Consider the following 20,864-nt stretch of genomic DNA (forward strand, 5'->3'; position numbering starts at 1 on the left):
GCGTAAGGGTCAAGGCCGGAAAACCATACTGGGTGCCCGTGATCTTCGGGCCCTTAGACGGCACTGCATCACATACGGGCACGCTTCTGTATTGGAAATCACAAAATGGGCTCAGGAATATTTCCAGAGAACGTTATCTGTGAACACAATTCACCGTGCCATCCGCCGTTGCCACCTAAAACTCTATAGTTCAAAGAAGAAGCCGTATCTAAACATGATCCAGGAGCGCAGACGTCTTCTCTGGGCCAAGGCTCATTTAAAATGGACTGTGGCAAAGTGGAAAACTGTTCTGTGGTCAGACGAATCAAAATTTGAAGTTCTTTATGGAAATCAGGGACGCCGTGGCATTCGGACTAAAGAGGAGAAGGACGACCCGAGTTGTTATCAGTGCTCAGTTCAGAAGCCTGCATCTCTGATGGTATGGGGTCACATTAGTGCGTGTGGCATGGGCAGCTTACACATCTGGAAAGACACCATCAATGTTGAAAGGTATATCCAGGTTGTAGAGCAACATATGCTCCCATCCGGACGACGTCTCTTTCAGGGAAGACCTTGCATTTTCCAACATGACAATGCCAAACCACATACTGCATCAATTACAGCATCATGGCTGCGTAGAAGAAGGGTCCGGGTACTGAACTGGCCAGCCTGCAGTCCAGATCTTTCACCCATAGAAAACATTTGGCGCATCATAAAACGGAAGATACGACAAAAAAGACCTAAGACAGTTGAGCAACTAGAATCCTACATTAGACAAGAATGGGTTAACATTCCTATCCCTAAACTTGAGCAACTTGTCTCCTCAGTCCCCAGACGTTTACAGACTGTTGTAAAGAGAAAAGGGGATGTCTCACAGTGGTAAACATGGCCTTGTCCCAACTTTGAGATGTGTTGTTGTCATGAAATTTAAAATCACCTAATTTTTCTCTTTAAATGATACATTTTCTCAGTTTAAACATTTGATATGTCATCTATGTTCTATTCTGAATAAAATATGGAATTTTGAAACTTCCACATCATTGCATTCCGTTTTTATTTACAATTTGTACTTTGTCCCAACTTTTTTGGAATCGGGGTTTTGTGTGTGCGTGTGTGTGTGTGCGTGTGCGTGTGTGTGTGTGTGTGTGTGTGTGAGAGAGAGTAATTTCCCAAAATGTTGATTATTGTTGGTTTCATGTTAAATGTGCAATGGAAAACCAGCACAACATATTTTTTTTTCTTGATTAAACAATAAGGCAATTATTTTCCAACAAATTTTGAAAAAGTATTTATCTTAATACTGACTTCACACTGAACTGAATATTTTTATTGTAATAATTTGCTTCAATGAAGCCTCATTTGCATTAATAAAAGTATATTTTTTGCAAAAGTTTCAATACAAATATTACTTGTAAGAATATTTGCAATCAGCTGGCAAAGACTGATTGTGAATTTATCCCTTTAAAAAAAAAAAAGAGCCTACTCACCTGTAGTGTCTTGCCTTAAAAACTCTAAAAGTTTGGTGCAAAATTTAAGTTACATCATTTTATTCCAGACGGTCGTGTTTTGGTGTCTAAAATGTACTTCTTTTTGTTCAGGAGCTACATGGTTAATGTAGCTAACGAGTAAAAGACGACACTGTTTGGTTGAGAAAACAATTTCCTAAAATATCAGATGATTTCGTAGGTTGGATAGAAATAAAATAAAAAATGCAAATTATAATTCAAATCACTTCTAACATACAAAACCACCTTCAAACACTGGATCACACTTTGTACCCGAGTCTGATGCTGAGTGACGCCAAACTGTGCGTTGAAGTGATTTGGCTTCAAGATGGCGGCTGCTACAAATGTTTTAACTCTAAGTCCTTTTGTCCCTGTTTTTTTTTTTTTTAAAGATGACAATCTCTCAGAAACCACATAAGTAGTTGAGATAATGATAACTCAGTGAGATGTCAACAAGTGTATAATTTATGTGTACAGTCTGTACAATGTTAAACTGGTAGCTACAGTTGTGCTTATAAGTTTACATACCCTGGCAGAATCTATGATTCTTTGACCATTTTTCAGAGAATATGAATGATAACATAAAAACATCTTTTCCACTCATGCTTAGTGGTTGGGTGAAACCATTTATTGTCAAACGACTGTGTTTTCTCTTTTTAAATCATAATGACAACAGAAACTACCCAAATGACCCTGATCAAAAGTTCACATACCCTGGTGATTTTGGCCTGATAACATGCACAGAAGTTGACACAAATGCGTTTGAATGGCTACTAAAGGTAACGTCCTCCCCTGTGATCTGTTTGCTTGTAATCAGTGTGTGTGCATAAAAGCTGAGTGAGTTTCTGGGATCCAGACAGACTCTTGCATCTTTCATCCAACCACTGATGGTTCTGGATTCTGAGTCATGGGGAAAGCAAAAGAATTGTCAATGGATCTACGGGAAAAGGTAGTTGAACTGTATAAAACAGGAAAGGGATACAAAAAGATATCCAAGGAATTGATAATGCCAGTCAGCAGTGTTCAAACTGTGATTAACAAATGGAAAATCAGGGGCTCTGTTACTGTAAAACCAAGCAAATGCCACAAAGTATCTCGCCTACAATACGCCAAACAGCACAGAGACAAGCCTCAAAACTTCTGGAACAAGGTAATTTGGAGTGATGAGACCAAAATTGAACTTTTTGACCACAACCATAAACGTTACATTTGGAGAGGTGTCAACAATGCCTATGATGAAAGGAACACCATTCCTACTGTAAAGCACGGAGGTGGATCGCTGATGTTTTGGGGATGTGTGAGCTACAAAGGCACAGGAAACTTGGTCAAAGTTGAAGGAAAGATGAATGCAGCACGTTATCAGCAAATACTGGAGGCAAATTTGCACTCATCAGCCCGGGAGCTGCGCATGGGACATACTTGGACGTTCCAACATGACAACGATCCAAAACACAAGGCCAAGTCGACCTGTCATTGGCTACAGCAGAACAAAGTGAAGGTTCTGGAGTGGCCATCTCAGTCTCCTGGCCTCAATATCATCGAGCCACTCTGGGAAGATCTCAAACGCGCAGTTCATGCAAGACAGCCCAGGAATTTACAGGAACTGGAGGCTTTTTGCCAAGAAGAATGGGCAGCTTTACCATCTGAGAAAATAAAGAGCCTCATCCACAACTACCACAAAAGACTTCAGGCTGTCATTGATGTTAAAGGGGGCAATACACAGTATTAAGAACTGGGGTATGCAAACTTTTGATCAGGGTCATTTGGATGTTTTTTGTTGTCATTATGATTTAATAATAGAAAACACAGTTGTTTATCAATAAATGGCTTCACCCAACCACTAACCATGAGTGGGGAAAAAAGTTTGTGTTGTCATTCATATTCTCTGAAAAAAGGCCAAGAAAGCAAAAATTCTGCCAGGGTATGTAAACTTATGAGCACAACTGTATGTGCTATAAATGTTAGCTGTGTTAGCCTTGTAGCTTTAGTGTAAAATGAAAAAGTTTGGACACCCCTTCTAATTCAATGGTTTTTCTTTATTTGCATTAATTAAGTCATTTCATGTCTAAAAGTAATGATGGATGTCGTTTCTCTTTACTTAGTAGTTTGGTTCTTGACATAATAATATGGATTACTTCAGTTGTGGTGTTGAATAGGGCTATTTACTGTTTGATCTCAAACGCATTAAGAAGGCAAGAAACTCGTCCACTAATTAACGTTTGACGAGACACGCCTGTTAATTGAAAAGCATTCCAGGTGACTACCTCATGAAGCTGGTTAAGAGAATGCCAAAAGTGTGCAAAGCATCATCAAGGTAAACACTGAATACTTTGAAGAATCTAAAATATTAAACATTTTTTTAAACACTTTTTTTTTTGTTTTTTTTAACGATATACAGTGGTGCTTGAAAGTTTGTGAACCCTTTAGAATTTTCTATATTTCTGCATAAATATGACCTAAAACATCATCAGATTTTCACACAAGTCCTAAAAGTAGATAAAGAGAACCCAGTTAAACAAATGAGACAAGAATATTATACTTGGTCATTTATTTATTGAGGAAAATGATCCAATATTACATATCTGTGAGTGGCAAAAGTATGTGAACCTCTAGGATTAGCAGTTAATTTGAAGGTGAAATTAGAGTCAGGTGTTTTCAATCAATGGGATGACAATCAGGTGTGAGTGGGCGCCCTGTTTTATTTAAAGAACAGGGATCTATCAAAGTCTGATCTTCACAACACGTGTTTGTGGAAGTGTGTCATGGCACGAACAAAGGAGATTTCTGAGGACCTCAGAAAAAGCGTTGTTGATGCTCATCAAGCTGGAAAAGGTTACAAAACCATCTCTAAAGAGTTTGGACTCCACCAATCCACAGTCAGACAGACTGGGTATGAATGGAGGAAATTCAAGACCATTGTTACCCTCCCCAGGAGTGGTCGACCAACAAAGATCACTCCAAGAGCAAGGCGTGTAATAGTCAGTGATGTCACAAAGGACCCCAGGGTAACTTCTAAGCAACTGAAGGCTTCTCTCACATTGGCTAATGTTAATGTTCATGAGTCCACCATCAGGAGAACACTGAACAACAATGGTGTGCATGGGAGGGTTGCAAGAAGAAAACCACTGCTCCAAAAAGAACATTGCTGCTCATCTGCAGTTTCCTAAAGATCACGTGGACAAGCCAGAAGGCTATTGGAAAAATGTTTTGTGGACAGATGAGACCAAAATAGAACTTTTTGGTTTAAATGAGAAGCATTATGTTTGGAGAAAAGAAAACACTGCATTCCAGCATAAGAACCTTATCCCATTTGTGAAACATGGTGGTGGTAGTATCATGGTTTGGGCCTGTTTTGCTGAATCTGGGCCAGGACGGCTTGCCATCATTGATGGAACAATGAATTCTGAATTATACCAGCGAATTCTAAAGGAAAATGTCAGGACATCTGTCCATGAACTGAATCTCAAGAGAAGGTGGGTCATGCAGCAAGACAACGACCCTAAGCACACAAGTTGTTCTACCAAAGAATGGTTAAAGAAGAATAAAGTTAATGTTTTGGAATGGCCAAGTCAACGTAATCCAGTTACCGCAAATGTTTAGTTGCAGTTATTGCTGCACAAGGGGGTCACACCAGATACTGAAAGCAAAGGTTCACATACTTTTGCCACTCACAGATATGTAATACTGGATCATTTTCCTCAATAAATAAATGACCAAGTATAATATTTTTGTCTCATTTGTTTAACTGGGTTCTCTTTATCTACTTTTAGGACTTGTGTGAAAATCTGATTATGTTTTAGGTCCTATTTATGCAGAAATATAGAAAATTCTAAAAGGTTCACAAACTTTCAAGCACCACTGTAACTCCTTTTATTCTGTCCACATTCACTGAATATGAGCCATCGTGCACTCTGATTGGCTGCTCTACTACTAGGCTATCAGTTCATATACCGTGAGTAGAGAAAAACAAAATGGTGGCGCGTGTTGCTGAACCAACCAAGGATGAAATAAAAACTCGAAACCACCCCCCAAAATATAGAATGAAAGTATTTGATGGTAAGAATGCATCTTTTTTTTATTTTTCAAGAATGATTGATTATTTTAGCATTTTTCACAAATTGCTCCTGTTATTTCACCAGTTTGTTTACATTCTAAGAGTAAATTATTTTGCCGGATGTTTTGTATAAAGTTTTTATTTATCGAATTTTAAAGAACAAAACAAAAAACGCTCCGATTCTCACTCGTACGACTTGATTTCGTGGAATAATTGTTAAATATGTTCCGTGTGTTATTTCATAGTTTTGTTGTCTTGAGTATTGTTCTACAATGTAGAAAATAGTCAAAATACAGAAAAGCCTGTAAATGAGTAGGGGTGTACAAACTTTTGAGTGGTATTGTATATAAATATTAATGTATTTTTAAATTAAAAAGAAGGAGTTGACAGATGATTTTTAGCCTGCTAGACTCTGAGAACGTTATGCTAATGTTGCAAAAACACGTCACTGTGCTACAAGGTTCAATCTTGGCTCCAGAGACCAACGCAAATCCGACTGTGTGCCATTTTCCTGTTGTGTGTAATCCTTGTATTTTAAGAAGATTGGATGGAATTTCTGTTCTAGTACTTGAACTTGTCCACCTTGCCCCAGTAACCTTCTCCTCACTGTGATTATGTGCTTTCGGCTTTAGTAATGATGCACTGGCAGGATTCATGGATTCATGGCTGCCACATTTGTGCCAAAATCTCATGCTTTTAAACCCTAGGTGTGATCGGACTTCTTTTCACAAGGGTCTGACTCATGGAGTTGTTGTAACTGAAATGCTTCAGGGTAATTTCACTGTGTGTGTATATATGATCACTTGAGATGAACTGTGAAGTTATGATTCGCTCAACCACAAATAAGCTCGCCTGAAAATGACTGTGTGGACTCGCCGGGCCTCCTTATCTCTCTCTTTTTATAATGACGCTTTTATGAATATTTCTCCGCTGAGACTTCGATTCATTCCACACCTGCCGAACATGATAATGAAATCAGGGATTTGACGATAATCCCACAAAGGAGGCTATTGATTAATACAAGCCAAACAAAACATGCAGTCTTCCTGAAATCACCAGCATGTTGTCTTCTGTGTTGAGATCATTTCCTGTGGAATTTCTGAAACATTCAGGCTTCATGTCGAGATTTTTTTTTTTTTTCTGTTTTGTTACATAGGACAGGAGTACAACTTCTTGAAGATGGAACCTGGTGAGGTGGACTCTCTTGGTGAAGTCTATGACTTTGACAGCATCATGCACTACGCTAGAAATACGTTTTCCAGGTAAGAGGCCTGATTACTTTCTAGGGATTGTTGCAAATTTGGTTTGGCGTGGTCTGGCTAATTGCAGTATTTGAGCCTGAATGTAGCCTTAGTTTAGTCAGCTTCTTCAGTTCAGCTTAATTTACCAGATTGGGGCCAGTCAGGATCAATTATTGGGGGTAGTATAGATTAGATTAGATTAGATTAGATTACTTTAAGGTTGCACGGTGGTGTAGTGGTTAGCTCGGTCTCCTCACAGCAAGAAGATCCTGGGTTCGAGCCCAGCAGCCGATGAGGGCCTTTCTGTGCGGAGTTTGCATGTTCTCCCCGTGTCCACGTGGGTTTCCTCCGGGTGCTCCGGTTTCCCCCACAGTCCAAAGACATGCAGGTTAGGTTAACTGGTGACTCTAAATTGACCGTAGGTGTGAATGTGAGTGTGAATGGTTGTCTGTGTCTATGTGTCAGCCCTGTGATGACCTGGCGACTTGTCCAGGGTGTACCCCGCCTTTCGCCCGTAGTCAGCTGGGATAGGCTCCAGCTTGCCTGCGACCCTGTAGAAGGATAAAGCGGCTAGAGATAATGAGATGAGATGAGATGTACAGCGAACAGAGCGGACAAAAAACATGAATAATACAGCTTTTATCAAAAAAATATTATCAAGCCAAGATGAGGAAATAAGCACAAATAAAATAACAAGAACATCTCAAGGGCTACAAATATGAACCTATAACAGTAGAATTTCATACTATTTAAGGCTTGGCAGCAAGGTATAACCTAAGCCCTACTACTCAAAAGAAAACGCTGGGGTCATGAAAAAGCCTACTAATACCTTTTTCATGGAATTTGCACATACTTTAGACACACTTACTTTATCAGAGTTCTCATCTCATCTCATTATCTCTAGCCGCTTTATCCTTCTACAGGGTCGCAGGCAAGCTGGAGCCTATCCCAGCTGACTACGGGCGAAAGGCGGGGTACACCCTGGACAAGTCGCCAGGTCATCACAGGGCTGACACATAGACACAGACAACCATTCACACTCACATTCACACCTACGCTCAATTTAGAGTCACCAGTTAACCTAACCTGCATGTCTTTGGACTGTGGGGGAAACCGGAGCACCCGGAGGAAACCCACGCGGACACGGGGAGAACATGCAAACTCCGCACAGAAAGGCCCTCGCCGGCCACGGGGCTCGAACCCAGACCTTCTTGCTGTGAGGCGACAGCGCTAACCACTACACCACCGTGCCGCCCTTTATCAGAGTTTTTTTTTTTTAAATCTTGAATGTTCAGAAAGTTCTTCTCCGAGTTCTCTGATCTGATATCTGCAGTCATTGGGCATTTACAAAGGTTTCGATATTTACTTCAGTTTGAACTGCACCACAAGGGCATAATTGTTCATTGCGTGGGATTCTAGCCCATCGACCAGTCTCTACAACAAGATTGTGAGCTGAAAAGTGTAACCTAGTGGTTGCTATTCTCTCATGCTCTGCAATGTCAGATGAGGTATTGTTGGGTTTCATGTGACATCACATCCGCCTCATTGGTTATTCAAAACTTTAGCTGGTGGTCTACCAAAGCTCCGTTGACAAAGCATTTGTACGGAGAAGGTGCATTGCTCACATGAAAAATGCCTTACACTTGTGTTGCGTTGTTTTAGGTTGTTCGAATCGATCAAACCAGGAAACTGATAAGTTTCTTCAGGGTTCCCCATGAACTAATAAAAAAAGGTGAACGAACACATGATTTCACAAAAAGACGTCGAGAAAGGTGGGTTTTGAACCTCTCACTGAAATTGAAGGGAGCCGAGTCGATGCATGCTCGAGTTTGCAGTGATACTTGGTGGAAGGTTTGTATCTCCCTCTCAGCTACGTCCTTAGTGTTTTCCAAGTACTTTTCTTGCTATCTGTCATTATTTTACGCTACTTTTTTTTAAGTCACGAAGCGCTAAAGTCCCCAGCTGTTTCTTTGTTCACTCCTCACAAAGTCCATATGCATGAAGGTCGCAACAAAATTCTTCCCCAGCCGTACAGTTACAATGCGCCGTGATCACTTCTTCTCCGTCTTGTTTAACTAAGATCCAGGTCTTTAAAGGGGTTTCTGATGATCTTTGTGAATGATTTACCTGAGAGATAAGAGCCAACACAAGTGAGAATCAAGAGAACTGTTTGTTTACACTTCAACTTGCAGCGCTTCGTTGTAAAGATGCGAACGAAAAGCTTAAAAAACAAACATACATAATTACATGGGCAAAAACGATACAGGATTAATTTGGCAGCGATTTGATACCGAGGTCCTTTACCCAGCCACATACAAAAAAGTTGTAAGCCTCCATACTCTTCCACGCTTTCATCTGTTTTGCGGTGTAGAAGGACGTCTGCAACACCAGATAGTTCAAGATGTCGGAGAACTCGACTGAAGGGTCGTTTTCGAGATCGTATGACAAATCCTTCTTTCCCAGACTGTAGGGGTCGATTCCATTGCACATAGCAACCTTCTGAATATATCTAAAGCCAGCAGTGGCTTCTAGATTGAGTGTACTCCTGATAAGTTATCACTAGTTGTTTGCACTACGGCAGCCGTTTAGACCACCAGCTATTTCACTTCTGGTAAAACCGCTAAGAAAAGTCACGTGACTGAAACCCAGCAATATATACCAGGTGAGGATAAGTTCAAGTTGCAGTACGTCTTATACTGAGACCGTTCTGAAGATATGACAGAATGTTTACGGCGTTATATCTGCCATCACATGATCATCTGCATCTAGGAGACTTTATAGGTACCTCGTGCCAGACATTTTAGCATCACTACAAATCTTCCATATGGTAATCAGGTAACCCGCTTCTGTTATTTAACATGCATACATGTCAACCTGGGCGGCACGGTGGTGTAGTGGTTAGCGCTGTCGCCTCACAGCAAGAAGGTCCTGGGTTCGAGCCCCAGGGCCGGCGAGGGCCTTTCTGTGTGGAGTTTGCATGTTCTCCCCGTGTCCGCGTGGGTTTCCTCCGGGTGCTCCGGTTTCCCCCACAGTCCAAAGACATGCAGGTTAGGCTAACTGGTGACTCTAAATTGACCGTAGGTGTGAATGTGAGTGTGAATGGTTGTCTGTGTCTATGTGTCAGCCCTGTGATGACCTGGCGACTTGTCCAGGGTGTACCCCACCTTTCGCCCGTAGTCAGCTGGGATAGGCTCCAGCTTGCCTGCGACCCTGTAGAACAGGATAAAGCGGCTAGAGATAATGAGATGAGATGAGACATGTCAACCTATACGGAATGTCCGTATTTTATACAGATTTGATTCAATAAACGTAGTATACGGGCGTACAAATAAAGTTATACAGATTCTTTAAAAAAACTTCAATATTTATTTAGAGCTATAATCAATTCCCACGATGATAAAAGAGCGCATAACATTTACAAACGTACTGTACACCACAGAAAGCACAAACAGCCAGTAAAGAGTCTTATGAAATCACGCGTTATCTTGTGGTAGCGAGACTTTGTTCCACTTTTGATCATGCGCACACCGCATTGCGAGAATCCCGCCAACTGGGAAGTAACATTTTGTTTGAAAAGCGTATTTCCACCTGAGCGACTTTCACTAGCGACTGAAAAGATTCTGAATGGGCGCTCCGGCAAGATCAACACAGACACTTGCTGTGACATGCAGCCTCGTGAGGTATTGGTGCAGACTGCTAAAAAAAAGCTGTCATGGAGTACAATTCAGAACATTAGAGTGACACTGTGTGTTTTTGTCAAACATTGGAGCTTTGTATTCATTCTGAAGGTTTATTGTTATTAATATTGAATAAAAAGTAACTTGGATATATCATTGTTAATTATCATTCAAATTTTAGGTAAATTATTTTAATTTGCATCTTGTACGGATTTTATAAGGGAAATACGGATTTTGGAGGTTGGTTATACAGGTTTGATTGACCAAAGGTTGACATGTATGAACATGCATGACAGAAATCTTCGCTGAATGTTCATCACTTTTGCTTGTAACGAAGGGTACTCCAGTTCTAAAAGAACCAGATTATTGGGTGTCGTCTGACTGAGTCCCAGGAGAGTTTTCAAGGCTGTGTTATATACAGACTGGGCTGCATTCTTGCCTGATCCCAGCCAGGACTCGCAACCATACAGAATGGTACTTAGTAGGGTGGTATCCAAAACTTTTCGTTTCACCCAAAATGGGAAATCAGAATTCTTCTTCACGAAGGCTGCAGATTCACTAAGATGTATACACGCAAGGGGAACTGACTCAAATTTTCTTCCTCCCGACTGAGTTTCAGGCCATTCAGAGTGAGTTGATCGAGTGTTTATTTTGTTCTACCCAACTTTTGATGCAATCAAGTAGTGTATTCGAGTCAACGAACAGATCCCGTCAATATCCAGTGAACACTGAGGGTTCAGTTAAGAATGAAGATACGAAAGGTTCCTCATTTTGGTTAAAAGTGAAGTTGTAGAAGCTAAACAAAATGATCGCGAGGCCTACAGTGGAGCTTGTGAATGGAAGAAGCATAGAAACATTCAGGTATGTGACAGTCACATCCATAAGTATTTGGGCAGCGATGCAATTTTTGGAATTGTGCCTCTGTACACCTCCAAGAAGCCTTTATTTGTCACACGTACACTCAAGCACAGACTTAAGCACACGGTGAAATTTAACCCATCTGAAGCAGTGAACACACACATGCACAAACAACTGAGCAATGAACACACACACACGCACGTACCCAGAGCAATGGGCAGCTATGCTACAGCACCCGGGGAACAGTTGTGGTTTAGGTGCCCTTACTCAAGGGCACTTCAGCCCAACCTCAGGCCATGGCCACCCCGTGTTAACCTAACAACATGTCTTTGGACTGTGAGGGAAACCGGAGAACCCGGAGGAAACCCATACAGACACGGGGAGAACATGCAAACTCCACACAGAAAGGCCCCTGTTGGCTGCTGGGCTCGAACCCAGAACCTTCTTACTATGAGGCAACAGTGCTAACCACTACATCACCATGATGGATTTGAAACAAAGCCATCAAGGTGTGATTTGAAGTGTTGACTTTCAGCTTGAATTTGAGATATTTAACCAAAATTAGCTGTTTTGGAATTGCAGACAATTTTACATAGTCCCTCCATTTTCACAGGCTCAAAAGTAATCGGACAACTGGCTGATAAACTGTTTTTCATGGCCAGTTATGGCCTGCTTCTTCATTATTTCATGACTAAAGACTTAAGGAGACTAAAGGTCTGGAGATGATTCCAAGTGTAGAATTTGTATTTGGCAGCTGTTTATTAATTTCTAGTTGATAATTAGGGTCAGAGAACTGGAGGTGCAAGACCCTATTGTTTTCCTAAGGAGTCTCCTTTTTTTCCTTCTTCTCCTCTTCCTTCTTTGCCTCCTCCTCCTTCTTCTTCTCCTCCTCCTCCATGTTCTTCTTCTTCTTCTACTCCTCCTTCTTGTTGTTCTCCTCCTCCTTGTTGTTGTTGTTTTTCCTCTCCTCCTCCTCCTTCTTCTTGTTCTTCTCCTCCTCCATCATCTTCTCCAAAACATGGTCACTTTTGAGGTGGTTCCCATGGGCGAAAACTCATGAAATTTGGTACACACATCAGTCCTGGCCACAACTACTCAGGGATAGAGAGTTGGCCCTGGGTGTGTCTGGGGGACTCCATAGCGCCTCCACATGTCATCGAGACTTTTGCCTGGTATATAGTTTCACCAATCCGTGTCAAATTTAGTAGGTGTGTGGTGCCCCAAGAAGAACAAAATTGTAATGTACATTGTATCACCCAGACTCAACAGGAAGTGAGTTGGTTTTTTGAATGTGTGTTTGTGCTTATGAGAAAGAGTGTATAATTTTGTGATGTGAGTCAGAAGTTAGGTACTTTTGATCTCCAGTTTCTGGGATTTTATTGGAACTTTGTCATATAGTGTAATGTTGGCATAACTGGCGAATATTAGCATTGAGATGATGTTTTTATTATGATTTAATGCACCAAAATGTTTTAAATGATCATGAACTGTATTTAGTCCAAAGATTACTTCAGTATTATTGCAGGGAAGGCGATGCAGATTCAGAGTTGAGTTATGGGGATGTGATCTGGGCTGCCCATAAGTTTGCCAGATTTATTTCCATCCATGCATTATCCGTAACCGCTTATCCTGTGCAGGATCGCGGGCAAGCTGGAGCCTATCCCAGCTGACTATGGGCGAGAGGCGGGGTACACCCTGGACAAGTTGCCAGGTCATCACAGGGCTGACACAGAGACAAACAACCATTCATATTCACACCTACGGTCAATTTAGAGCCACCAGTTAACCTAACCTGCATGTCTTTGGACTGTGGGGGAAACCGGAGCACTCAGTGGAAACCCACGCAGACACGGGGAGAACATGCAAACTCCACACAGAAAGGCCCCCGTCGGTCACTGGGCTCGAACCCAGAACCTTCTTGCTGTGAGGCAACAGTCTTAACCACTACACCACCGTACCGCCCCCAGAGTTATTTATTTATTTATTTATTTAGCTGATGAGAATATGCACAAGAAAAATTGGCTTGAATTCAAGGTCAGAATCGTGCATAACCACACAAGCCACACCTCTGTTGTAGGCAAATTCTGCCTCTTACACCTAAACAGCACAAGTATGTAGTTATGTTGGAGTATTTTGGTATTAAATACTTACTATACATGCTTCAGTCAAGTCTAAATACAGTATGACCCTGTTTTTTTTTTTTTTTTATTATAAAGTTTGCTGGCTTGCTTTTATTTGATTAATAGATAGCTTTACTGATTCAAAAAAGGATCTGACCAAATCCACTTCCCTGTTGACTTTGGAGGTTTTGATAATAGAATGGCAGGAGGTTAAAATTGATACAGTGGAAACTGTGTTTGGAGACTCTTACTTTCTTTCATGGCCTGGATTTGGAAGAAAGCAGACAGGACTTGGCTAATATCCAGCTGCAGCAGTGTTTCAGCTTCTCCTTGGTTGTGTGTGTGTGTTTAATAGGCTCAGTGACTTTCCACGTCTTCAAAACACATGGCCACGTGTGCTGTTACTCAACGTTCGAACAGAATATCCGACACAGCTGCATTCAGCATGAACGTATACACACATTCAGACAAGCATACTGGAGGCATGCACGATATGTTTATTTTATTTTGGCCTGGAATCCACATGAAACTGGAAAAACGTCATGTGTTTGGTTGAGAACAGGGATTCTGGCATGTTGCACATCATGTTTCGACACTGTGTGTGGTTGCGTGCATACATACATACATACATACATACATACATACATACATACATACATACATACATACATTTGCATTGTATATAAACCTGAATACACACTTGCATACATATATACACACACCTATACATTTATTTACACCCATATGCAGAAAAACAAACATTTTAAAAAAAAATCATATGGTTTATGTGCATGCACACACACTGAAGCTTCATGTGAGTTTCCACTAGGTGACCTTTCGTAGATGCAGCGTTGGTGATCCGCAAGACTGATATTGTATCCGTGCATCTTTCTCTTCTTACGTTTTCAAGCTGAGCTTCTACAATACAGCTTTTGTCCTCCTCACGTGCCAGGCCACACTGAAGAGTAGGCTAAGCAGGAGGGGTTTGGCATTTATATAAACATCTCAAAGTGAGACAGGGTGAGATTCTTCTCAGTATTTGAGAAACTTTTGCTCTCGGTTTTGGAAACTTTTAATTGCACTTTTTTTTCTTCCTCTTTCTGCTGCTTTCTTTTGTTTATCCTTTTTCTCTTTTTGCTTCTTCTTTCTTGCCTGTGATGGCAAGCGGCCAGTAAATCCAGTTAGGTTTTAATAATCCCCAGGCGCACTCGTTGACACTCGCAGCTGCTGCCGGGGCCCGTCTGGCTTTTTAACGCTCTCTCTCTCTCTCTCTCTCTCTCTCTCTCTCTCGTATAAAACCAGGCCTAAAAGGAGCAAGTTCACAGTGTGACTGGCTTTGTCTCTGAAGGTAGCCTTTGAAGGCGGCCTTTGAAGGTTGGTAGCCTCTGGGCTGTTTTATGTGGCGTCTTGAATGGTGGCATGGTCATGAGGGAGTGAGAGAGAGAGAGAGAGAGGTGGTCATGTGTAGAAATGCCAAGACCATTCGTTTGTCTCATGACTGAGCTTTTGATTCCCTCAGCTGTGATGATGTTTAGGGGTGACTGCTTCATCAGCCCTTCTTTCTTTTGCTCTGTGGTTGGCTCATCAGGGCTGATGATCATTTCCTGTTTTATTGGGACTCTTTTCAAATATGAAACGGTCTACACACATTTTTGAGCTGTTTACGGCATTCATTATTCCCCTGTTTATAAGGATTTCTTGTAATGATCACAGAAAAGTGAAGAGTTCTTGCTGATTAAGGATGGCATTGTGTTTTTCGTCTTTGCGTGAATGTTAAGCCGTATGTGAGCCACGTGTGCCTCACTGACCATAATAAAAAATAAATCTCATCTCATTATCTCTAGCCGCTTTATCCTGTTCTACAGGGTCGCAGGCAAGCTGGAGCCTATCCCAGCTGACTACGGGCGAAAGGCGGGGTACACCCTGGACAAGTCGCCAGGTCATCACAGGGCTGACACATAGACACAGACAACCATTCACACTCACATTCACACCTACGCTCAATTTAGAGTCACCAGTTAACCTAACCTGCATGTCTTTGGACTGTGGGGGAAACCGGAGCACCCGGAGGAAACCCACGCGGACACGGGGAGAACATGCAAACTCCGCACAGAAAGGCCCTCGCCGGCCCCGGGGCTCGAACCCAGGACCTTCTTGCTGTGAGGCGACAGCGCTAACCACTACACCACCGTGCCGCCCCTTATTATTATTATTATTATTATTATTATTATCTCACACAGCCATAGGCCGATGTGCTATTGCCATCATGTGCTGTCCGTCATCCGTCCACAATTCACAAAAATCGCTACTCGTCCCTGACTTTTCACTGGATTTTGTTTCTGATTGTTTTGTTTGGAAGATCTAATCAGTCTGCACAATAGTTACTCCCTGGTTTTGTGATTGGCACGGCCGTATGAGCTACTGCGTCGCTGACGCTCTTTTTTTTTTTTCTTCCCTTGGCGCTCCTGTGAACACCTTCTCAGTAGAAAGGTGATGGTGTAAATCTTTTTTTCTCCTTTTAGAATACGACAGTGCTGTGAAATGATCATTTATTACTAGCTTTAGTTTCTTTAAACAGGAGCTCTTGTTTCCCAGGATTCCAGGTAAAACTAGACGGCCTTTCCATTTCATCAAATCGGTGAAATGTAGTTCTGTCTGAAATTTGCTCATTGTGATATATGTTTATTTCTGTAATATCTCACAAAATATCAGGCCATTCTGTGGCTGGGAAGTTATTTAATTTGAGGGGATTCCCGAGCAAATAATGTGCATGAAATCACTCACTTCATGCAGTCAAGCAGACAGAGGAAGTCCGTGTGTGCGCGCATACACAGGTTTACTTTTGAGCATGCACTGATGGTTACATCATTCTATCGCTAAGCGAACAGCTGGTCGCACCGAGGTGCTCGCTGACTGCCGATATTTATTAGTTTGGTCCTGCGTTTCCTTCGTATATAACATTTGTGTTTTCTTCTCACTTTCCGTTACTGTAGTCAGTCTTTCACGTTTCATTCGCACACTCACGTCCTCCATTTTTCTCTCCTGTTTCAAATTTGTATCCCACAATGCCTTGCGTGAACAGGGAAAGCCCACCGCATAATGCATGATGTAGTATCTTGTATTGGGTCATGGTGAAGCAGGAAAAAATAGCAGAGAATTTAGGGCCACGTGGCCCTAAATTCATTAATTGTTCTATTTAAAAAAAAAAAAAAACTAATGAAATTGGAAGTCTGTTTCGAATTGGGCGGCACGGTGGTGTAGTGGTTAGCACTGTCGCCTCACAGCAAGAATGTCCGGGTTCGAGCCCCGTGGCCGGCGAGGGCCTTTCTGTGCGGAGTTTGCATGTTCTCCCCGTGTCCGCGTGGGTTTCCTCTGGGTGCTCCGGTTTCCCCCACAGTCCAAAGACATGCAGGTTAGGTTAACTGGTGGCTCTAAATTGACCGTAGGTGTGTGTGTGAGTGTGAATGGTTGTCTGTGTCTGTCAGCCCTGCGATGACCTGGCGACTTGTCCAGGGTGTACCCCGCCTTTCGCCCGTAGTCAGCTGGGATAGGCTCCAGCTTGCCTGCGACCCTGTAGGACAGGATAAAGTGGCTAGAGATAATGAGATGAGATGAGTGTTTCGAAATGTAGTAGCTTTTGGTCCACTAAATAAAAATAATTGGGTGTCGGGGAAAATTCTTTTTGTGACCTACACTTGAAAAATCTGAAAGGCCGTCTACCTTTAATCAGTGAGCCATTTGAGCATCTTTACCAATTACCACCCAATACCTAGATAGCCCCTTTTGTTCAACAGCTACCAACCGGGATAGGCAAAGGCTAGCACGTGTCCTCCAAGCCATGTGAAGCCCTGCTGATGCCCACACTCGACTTGATGGAGCTGGGTCAGTTATGTTCTCTTGGACTCCTGGCAGCATTGAGATTCCCAATTTTTGGGGGCATTTTTGTTGCATCCTTATGTTAACCTAAAGATTTGGTCTCCTAGCAGTTTAGCAACAGTTTCTCAATAGTTTCCCAAAGGTTTCAGAGTTTCCTAAAGTTTCTCCAAATGATTTTCAAATATTTCCCATGGTTCTCAATAGTTTCCAGAGACTTTCCAACAGTATGCAAAGGTTTCCCAAATGTTTTCTAAATGTTCTTATAGGTTTTCAATGCCCCATTTGCCTGAAGATGTCTGGATTTACTCTGATTAATTAGTGCTTTGGTAAGAGAACTTGTGTTTGCAAACCTAGGTAATTACAGACGTTCAAAGTAATACAGTTTATTATTGTGCACTGATCCTGTTTCCATAGAGATATGGCTCATTGGAGCTATCCTGAAAAGCATGCACACATCCTTTAACTTGGATCAACATGCGCAAGACCAACCACTGATCAACCATAAATACACAATGCTTTAGATGCACTAGAAAGTCTAAAGGCTCGAGACCCGAGAGCTCAGATTCTTGCTTGGGAATATTGGAGAAAAAAAATCATCTGATTTGGTTAAAAGACTCACTTTCCTGAACAAATTATTTGCAAGCAGGCAGAAGTTGGGGAATGGGGAAGTAAAACGTACTTTAGATACACTATATGGCCATTACATCCATATGTCGTTCTTCCCCAAACTGTTTCCACACATTTGGAAGCACGCAATTGGATAAGAAGTTTCTGTATGCTGTAGCTTTACAATTTTCACTCACTGGAACGAAGAGGTCCAAACCAGTTCCACCATAACAATGCCTCTGTTGAAGTGGAAGTTGGAGTGGCCTGCAAAACCCCCAGCCCTCAACCCCATTGAACATCTTTGGGATGAACTGGAATGTTGGCTGCACCCCAGGGATCCTCCTCATCCAACATCAGTACCTGACCTCACTCAAGCTCTTGTGCTCCTGAATGAGCACAAATCACCACAGCCATGCTCCAGAATTTAGTGGAAGGCCTTCCCAGAACAGTGGAAACTTTATCACACTAAAAGGGGAATAAATCTGGAATGGGAAGCTCAAAAAGGACAGGAATGCAATGATCAGATGTCTACAAACTTTTGGCCATGGAGTGTATATGAGAATAAATTTTAAAAAATTATTAATGTCTTTGTTTAAAAATTGTCCAGCCATTAGAAAAACCTTTCCGCGGTTCCAGGTCTGTTAGTACTCCGTGTCATGATCCTCCAGTTCATGAAAATCCTCCATTTCAGCAGTTTTTCTAGAAAAAAGTCAGAAATTCCGAGATTAAAGGAGAACTGAAGTCATTTTTAAACTTGCTTTATTTCTTAATTAACATGTTATTCAATTACATTTTCGGTTTTAGTAACCTTATATCATGACTCATATTGGCAACTAATTGCAATTAAATATTATATTTATTGGCCTGTTGGGTTTTTAGCCATGTTGAATTTAGTTCGTTTGGTCCACAGCAGGCGTTGCTTATCTGCGCGATCTTCACGAGACTTGTGCGAGACTTCGAAACGTGAAGTGTCAGCCAGGTGTCAGTGCCGCCATTTTGAAAACTGTTTTCCAAACGAAATATTGCACAAAAACGAGTTTAAATGACGATTACTGCCTACTTTTTTCAAACTTTGCTGATTGCGATCAAAACAAACAAAACTTCCGGCTTGATTACATCAGCATTCGAGAGAGGCCGCGCACGTCTTTTGACAACGTTGGCAGATGTTGGTCACTTTGATTTCCGCTGTACGTTTTACTTCCGTCCTACGATGTCTCACACAGGTCTCAACGAATCTCGTTTACGGCCATTGCTTTGACATATGGACTGATATAGTACAACCCCGATTCCAAAAAAGTTCGGACAAAGTACAAATTGTAAATAAAAACGGAATGCAATAATTTACAAATCTCAAAAACTGATATTGTTTTCACAATAGAACATAGACAGCATATCAGATGTCGAAAGTGAGACATTTTGAAATTTCATGCCAAATATCGGCTCATTTGAAATTTCATGACAGCAACACGTATCTCAAAAAAGTTGGGACAGGGGCAATAAGAGGCTGGAAAAGTTAAAGGTACAAAAAAGGAACAGCTGGAGGACCAAATTGCAACTCATTAGGTCAATTGGCAATAGGTCATTAACATGATTGGCTATAAAAAGAGCATCTTGGAGTGGCAGCGGCTCTCAGAAGTAAAGATGGGAAGAGGATCACCAATCTCCCTAATTCTGCGCCGACAAATAGTGGAGCAATATCAGAAAGGAGTTCGACAGTGTAAAATTGCAAAGAGTTTGAACATATCATCATCTACAGTGCATAATATCATCAAAAGATTCAGAGAATCTGGAAGAATCTCTGTGCGTAAGGGTCAAGGCCGGAAAACCATACTGGGTGCCCGTGATCTTCGGGCCCTTAGACAGCACTGCATCACATACAGGCATGCTTCTGTATTGGCAATCACAAAATGGGCTCAGGAATATTTCCAGAGAACATTATCTGTGAACACAATTCACCGTGCCATCCGCCGTTGCCAGCTAAAACTCTATAGTTCAAAGAAGAAGCCGTATCTAAACATGATCCAGAAGCGCAGACGTCTTCTCTGGGTCAAGGCTCATTTAAAATGGACTGTGGCAAAGTGGAAAACTGTTCTGTGGTCAGACGAATCAAAATTTGAAGTTCTTTATGGAAATCAGGGACGCCGTGTCATTCGGACTAAAGAGGAGAAGGATGACCCAAGTTGTTATCAGCGCTCAGTTCAGAAGCCTGCATCTCTGATGGTATGGGGTTGCATTAGTGCATGTGGCATGGGCAGCTTACACATCTGGAAAGACGCCATCAATGCTGAAAGGTATATCCAGGTTGTAGAGCAACATATGCTCCCATCCAGACGACGTCTCTTTCAGGGAAGACCTTGCATTTTCCAACATGACAATGCCAAACCACATACTGCATCAATTACAGCATCATGGCTGTGTAGAAGAAGGGTCCGGGTACTGAACTGGCCAGCCTGCAGTCCAGATCTTTCACCCATAGAAAACATTTGGTGCATCATAAAACGGAAGATACGACAAAAAAGACCAAAGACAGTTGAGCAACTAGAATCCTACATTAGACAAGAATGGGTTAACATTCCTATCCCTAAACTTGAGCAACTTGTCTCCTCAGTCCCCAGACGTTTACAGACTGTTGTAAAGAGAAAAGGGGATGTCTCACAGTGGCAAACATGGCCTTGTCCCAACTTTTTTGAGATGTGTTGTTGTCATGAAATTTAAAATCACCTAATTTTTCTCTTTAAATGATACATTTTCTCAGTTTAAACATTTGATATGTCATCTATGTTCTATTCTGAATAAAATATGGAATCTTGAAACTTCCACATCATTGCATTTCGTTTTTATTTACAATTTGTACTTTGTCCCAACTTTTTTGGAATCGGGGTTGTACATAGCATATTTCAAACACTCATAACTTGCTATAGCAGTGACAAAATGGCTATCAAAAATGC

General features: G+C 41.7%; 1 protein-coding gene across 1 annotated transcript in view; it reads left to right on the top strand.

Annotated features, from left to right (window-relative positions):
- bmp1a (bone morphogenetic protein 1a) overlaps positions 1 to 20,864 on the top strand; it is a 169,187-nt gene that overhangs the window by 45,871 nt on the left and 102,452 nt on the right. The window contains exon 6 of the mRNA XM_060931318.1: positions 6,695 to 6,800. Within this exon, the coding sequence (XP_060787301.1) occupies positions 6,695 to 6,800 (106 nt within the window). The remainder of the gene's footprint in view (positions 1 to 6,694; positions 6,801 to 20,864) is intronic.

This window comes from Neoarius graeffei, chromosome 10, assembly GCF_027579695.1.
Source record: "Neoarius graeffei isolate fNeoGra1 chromosome 10, fNeoGra1.pri, whole genome shotgun sequence".
Lineage (NCBI taxonomy): Eukaryota > Metazoa > Chordata > Actinopteri > Siluriformes > Ariidae > Neoarius > Neoarius graeffei.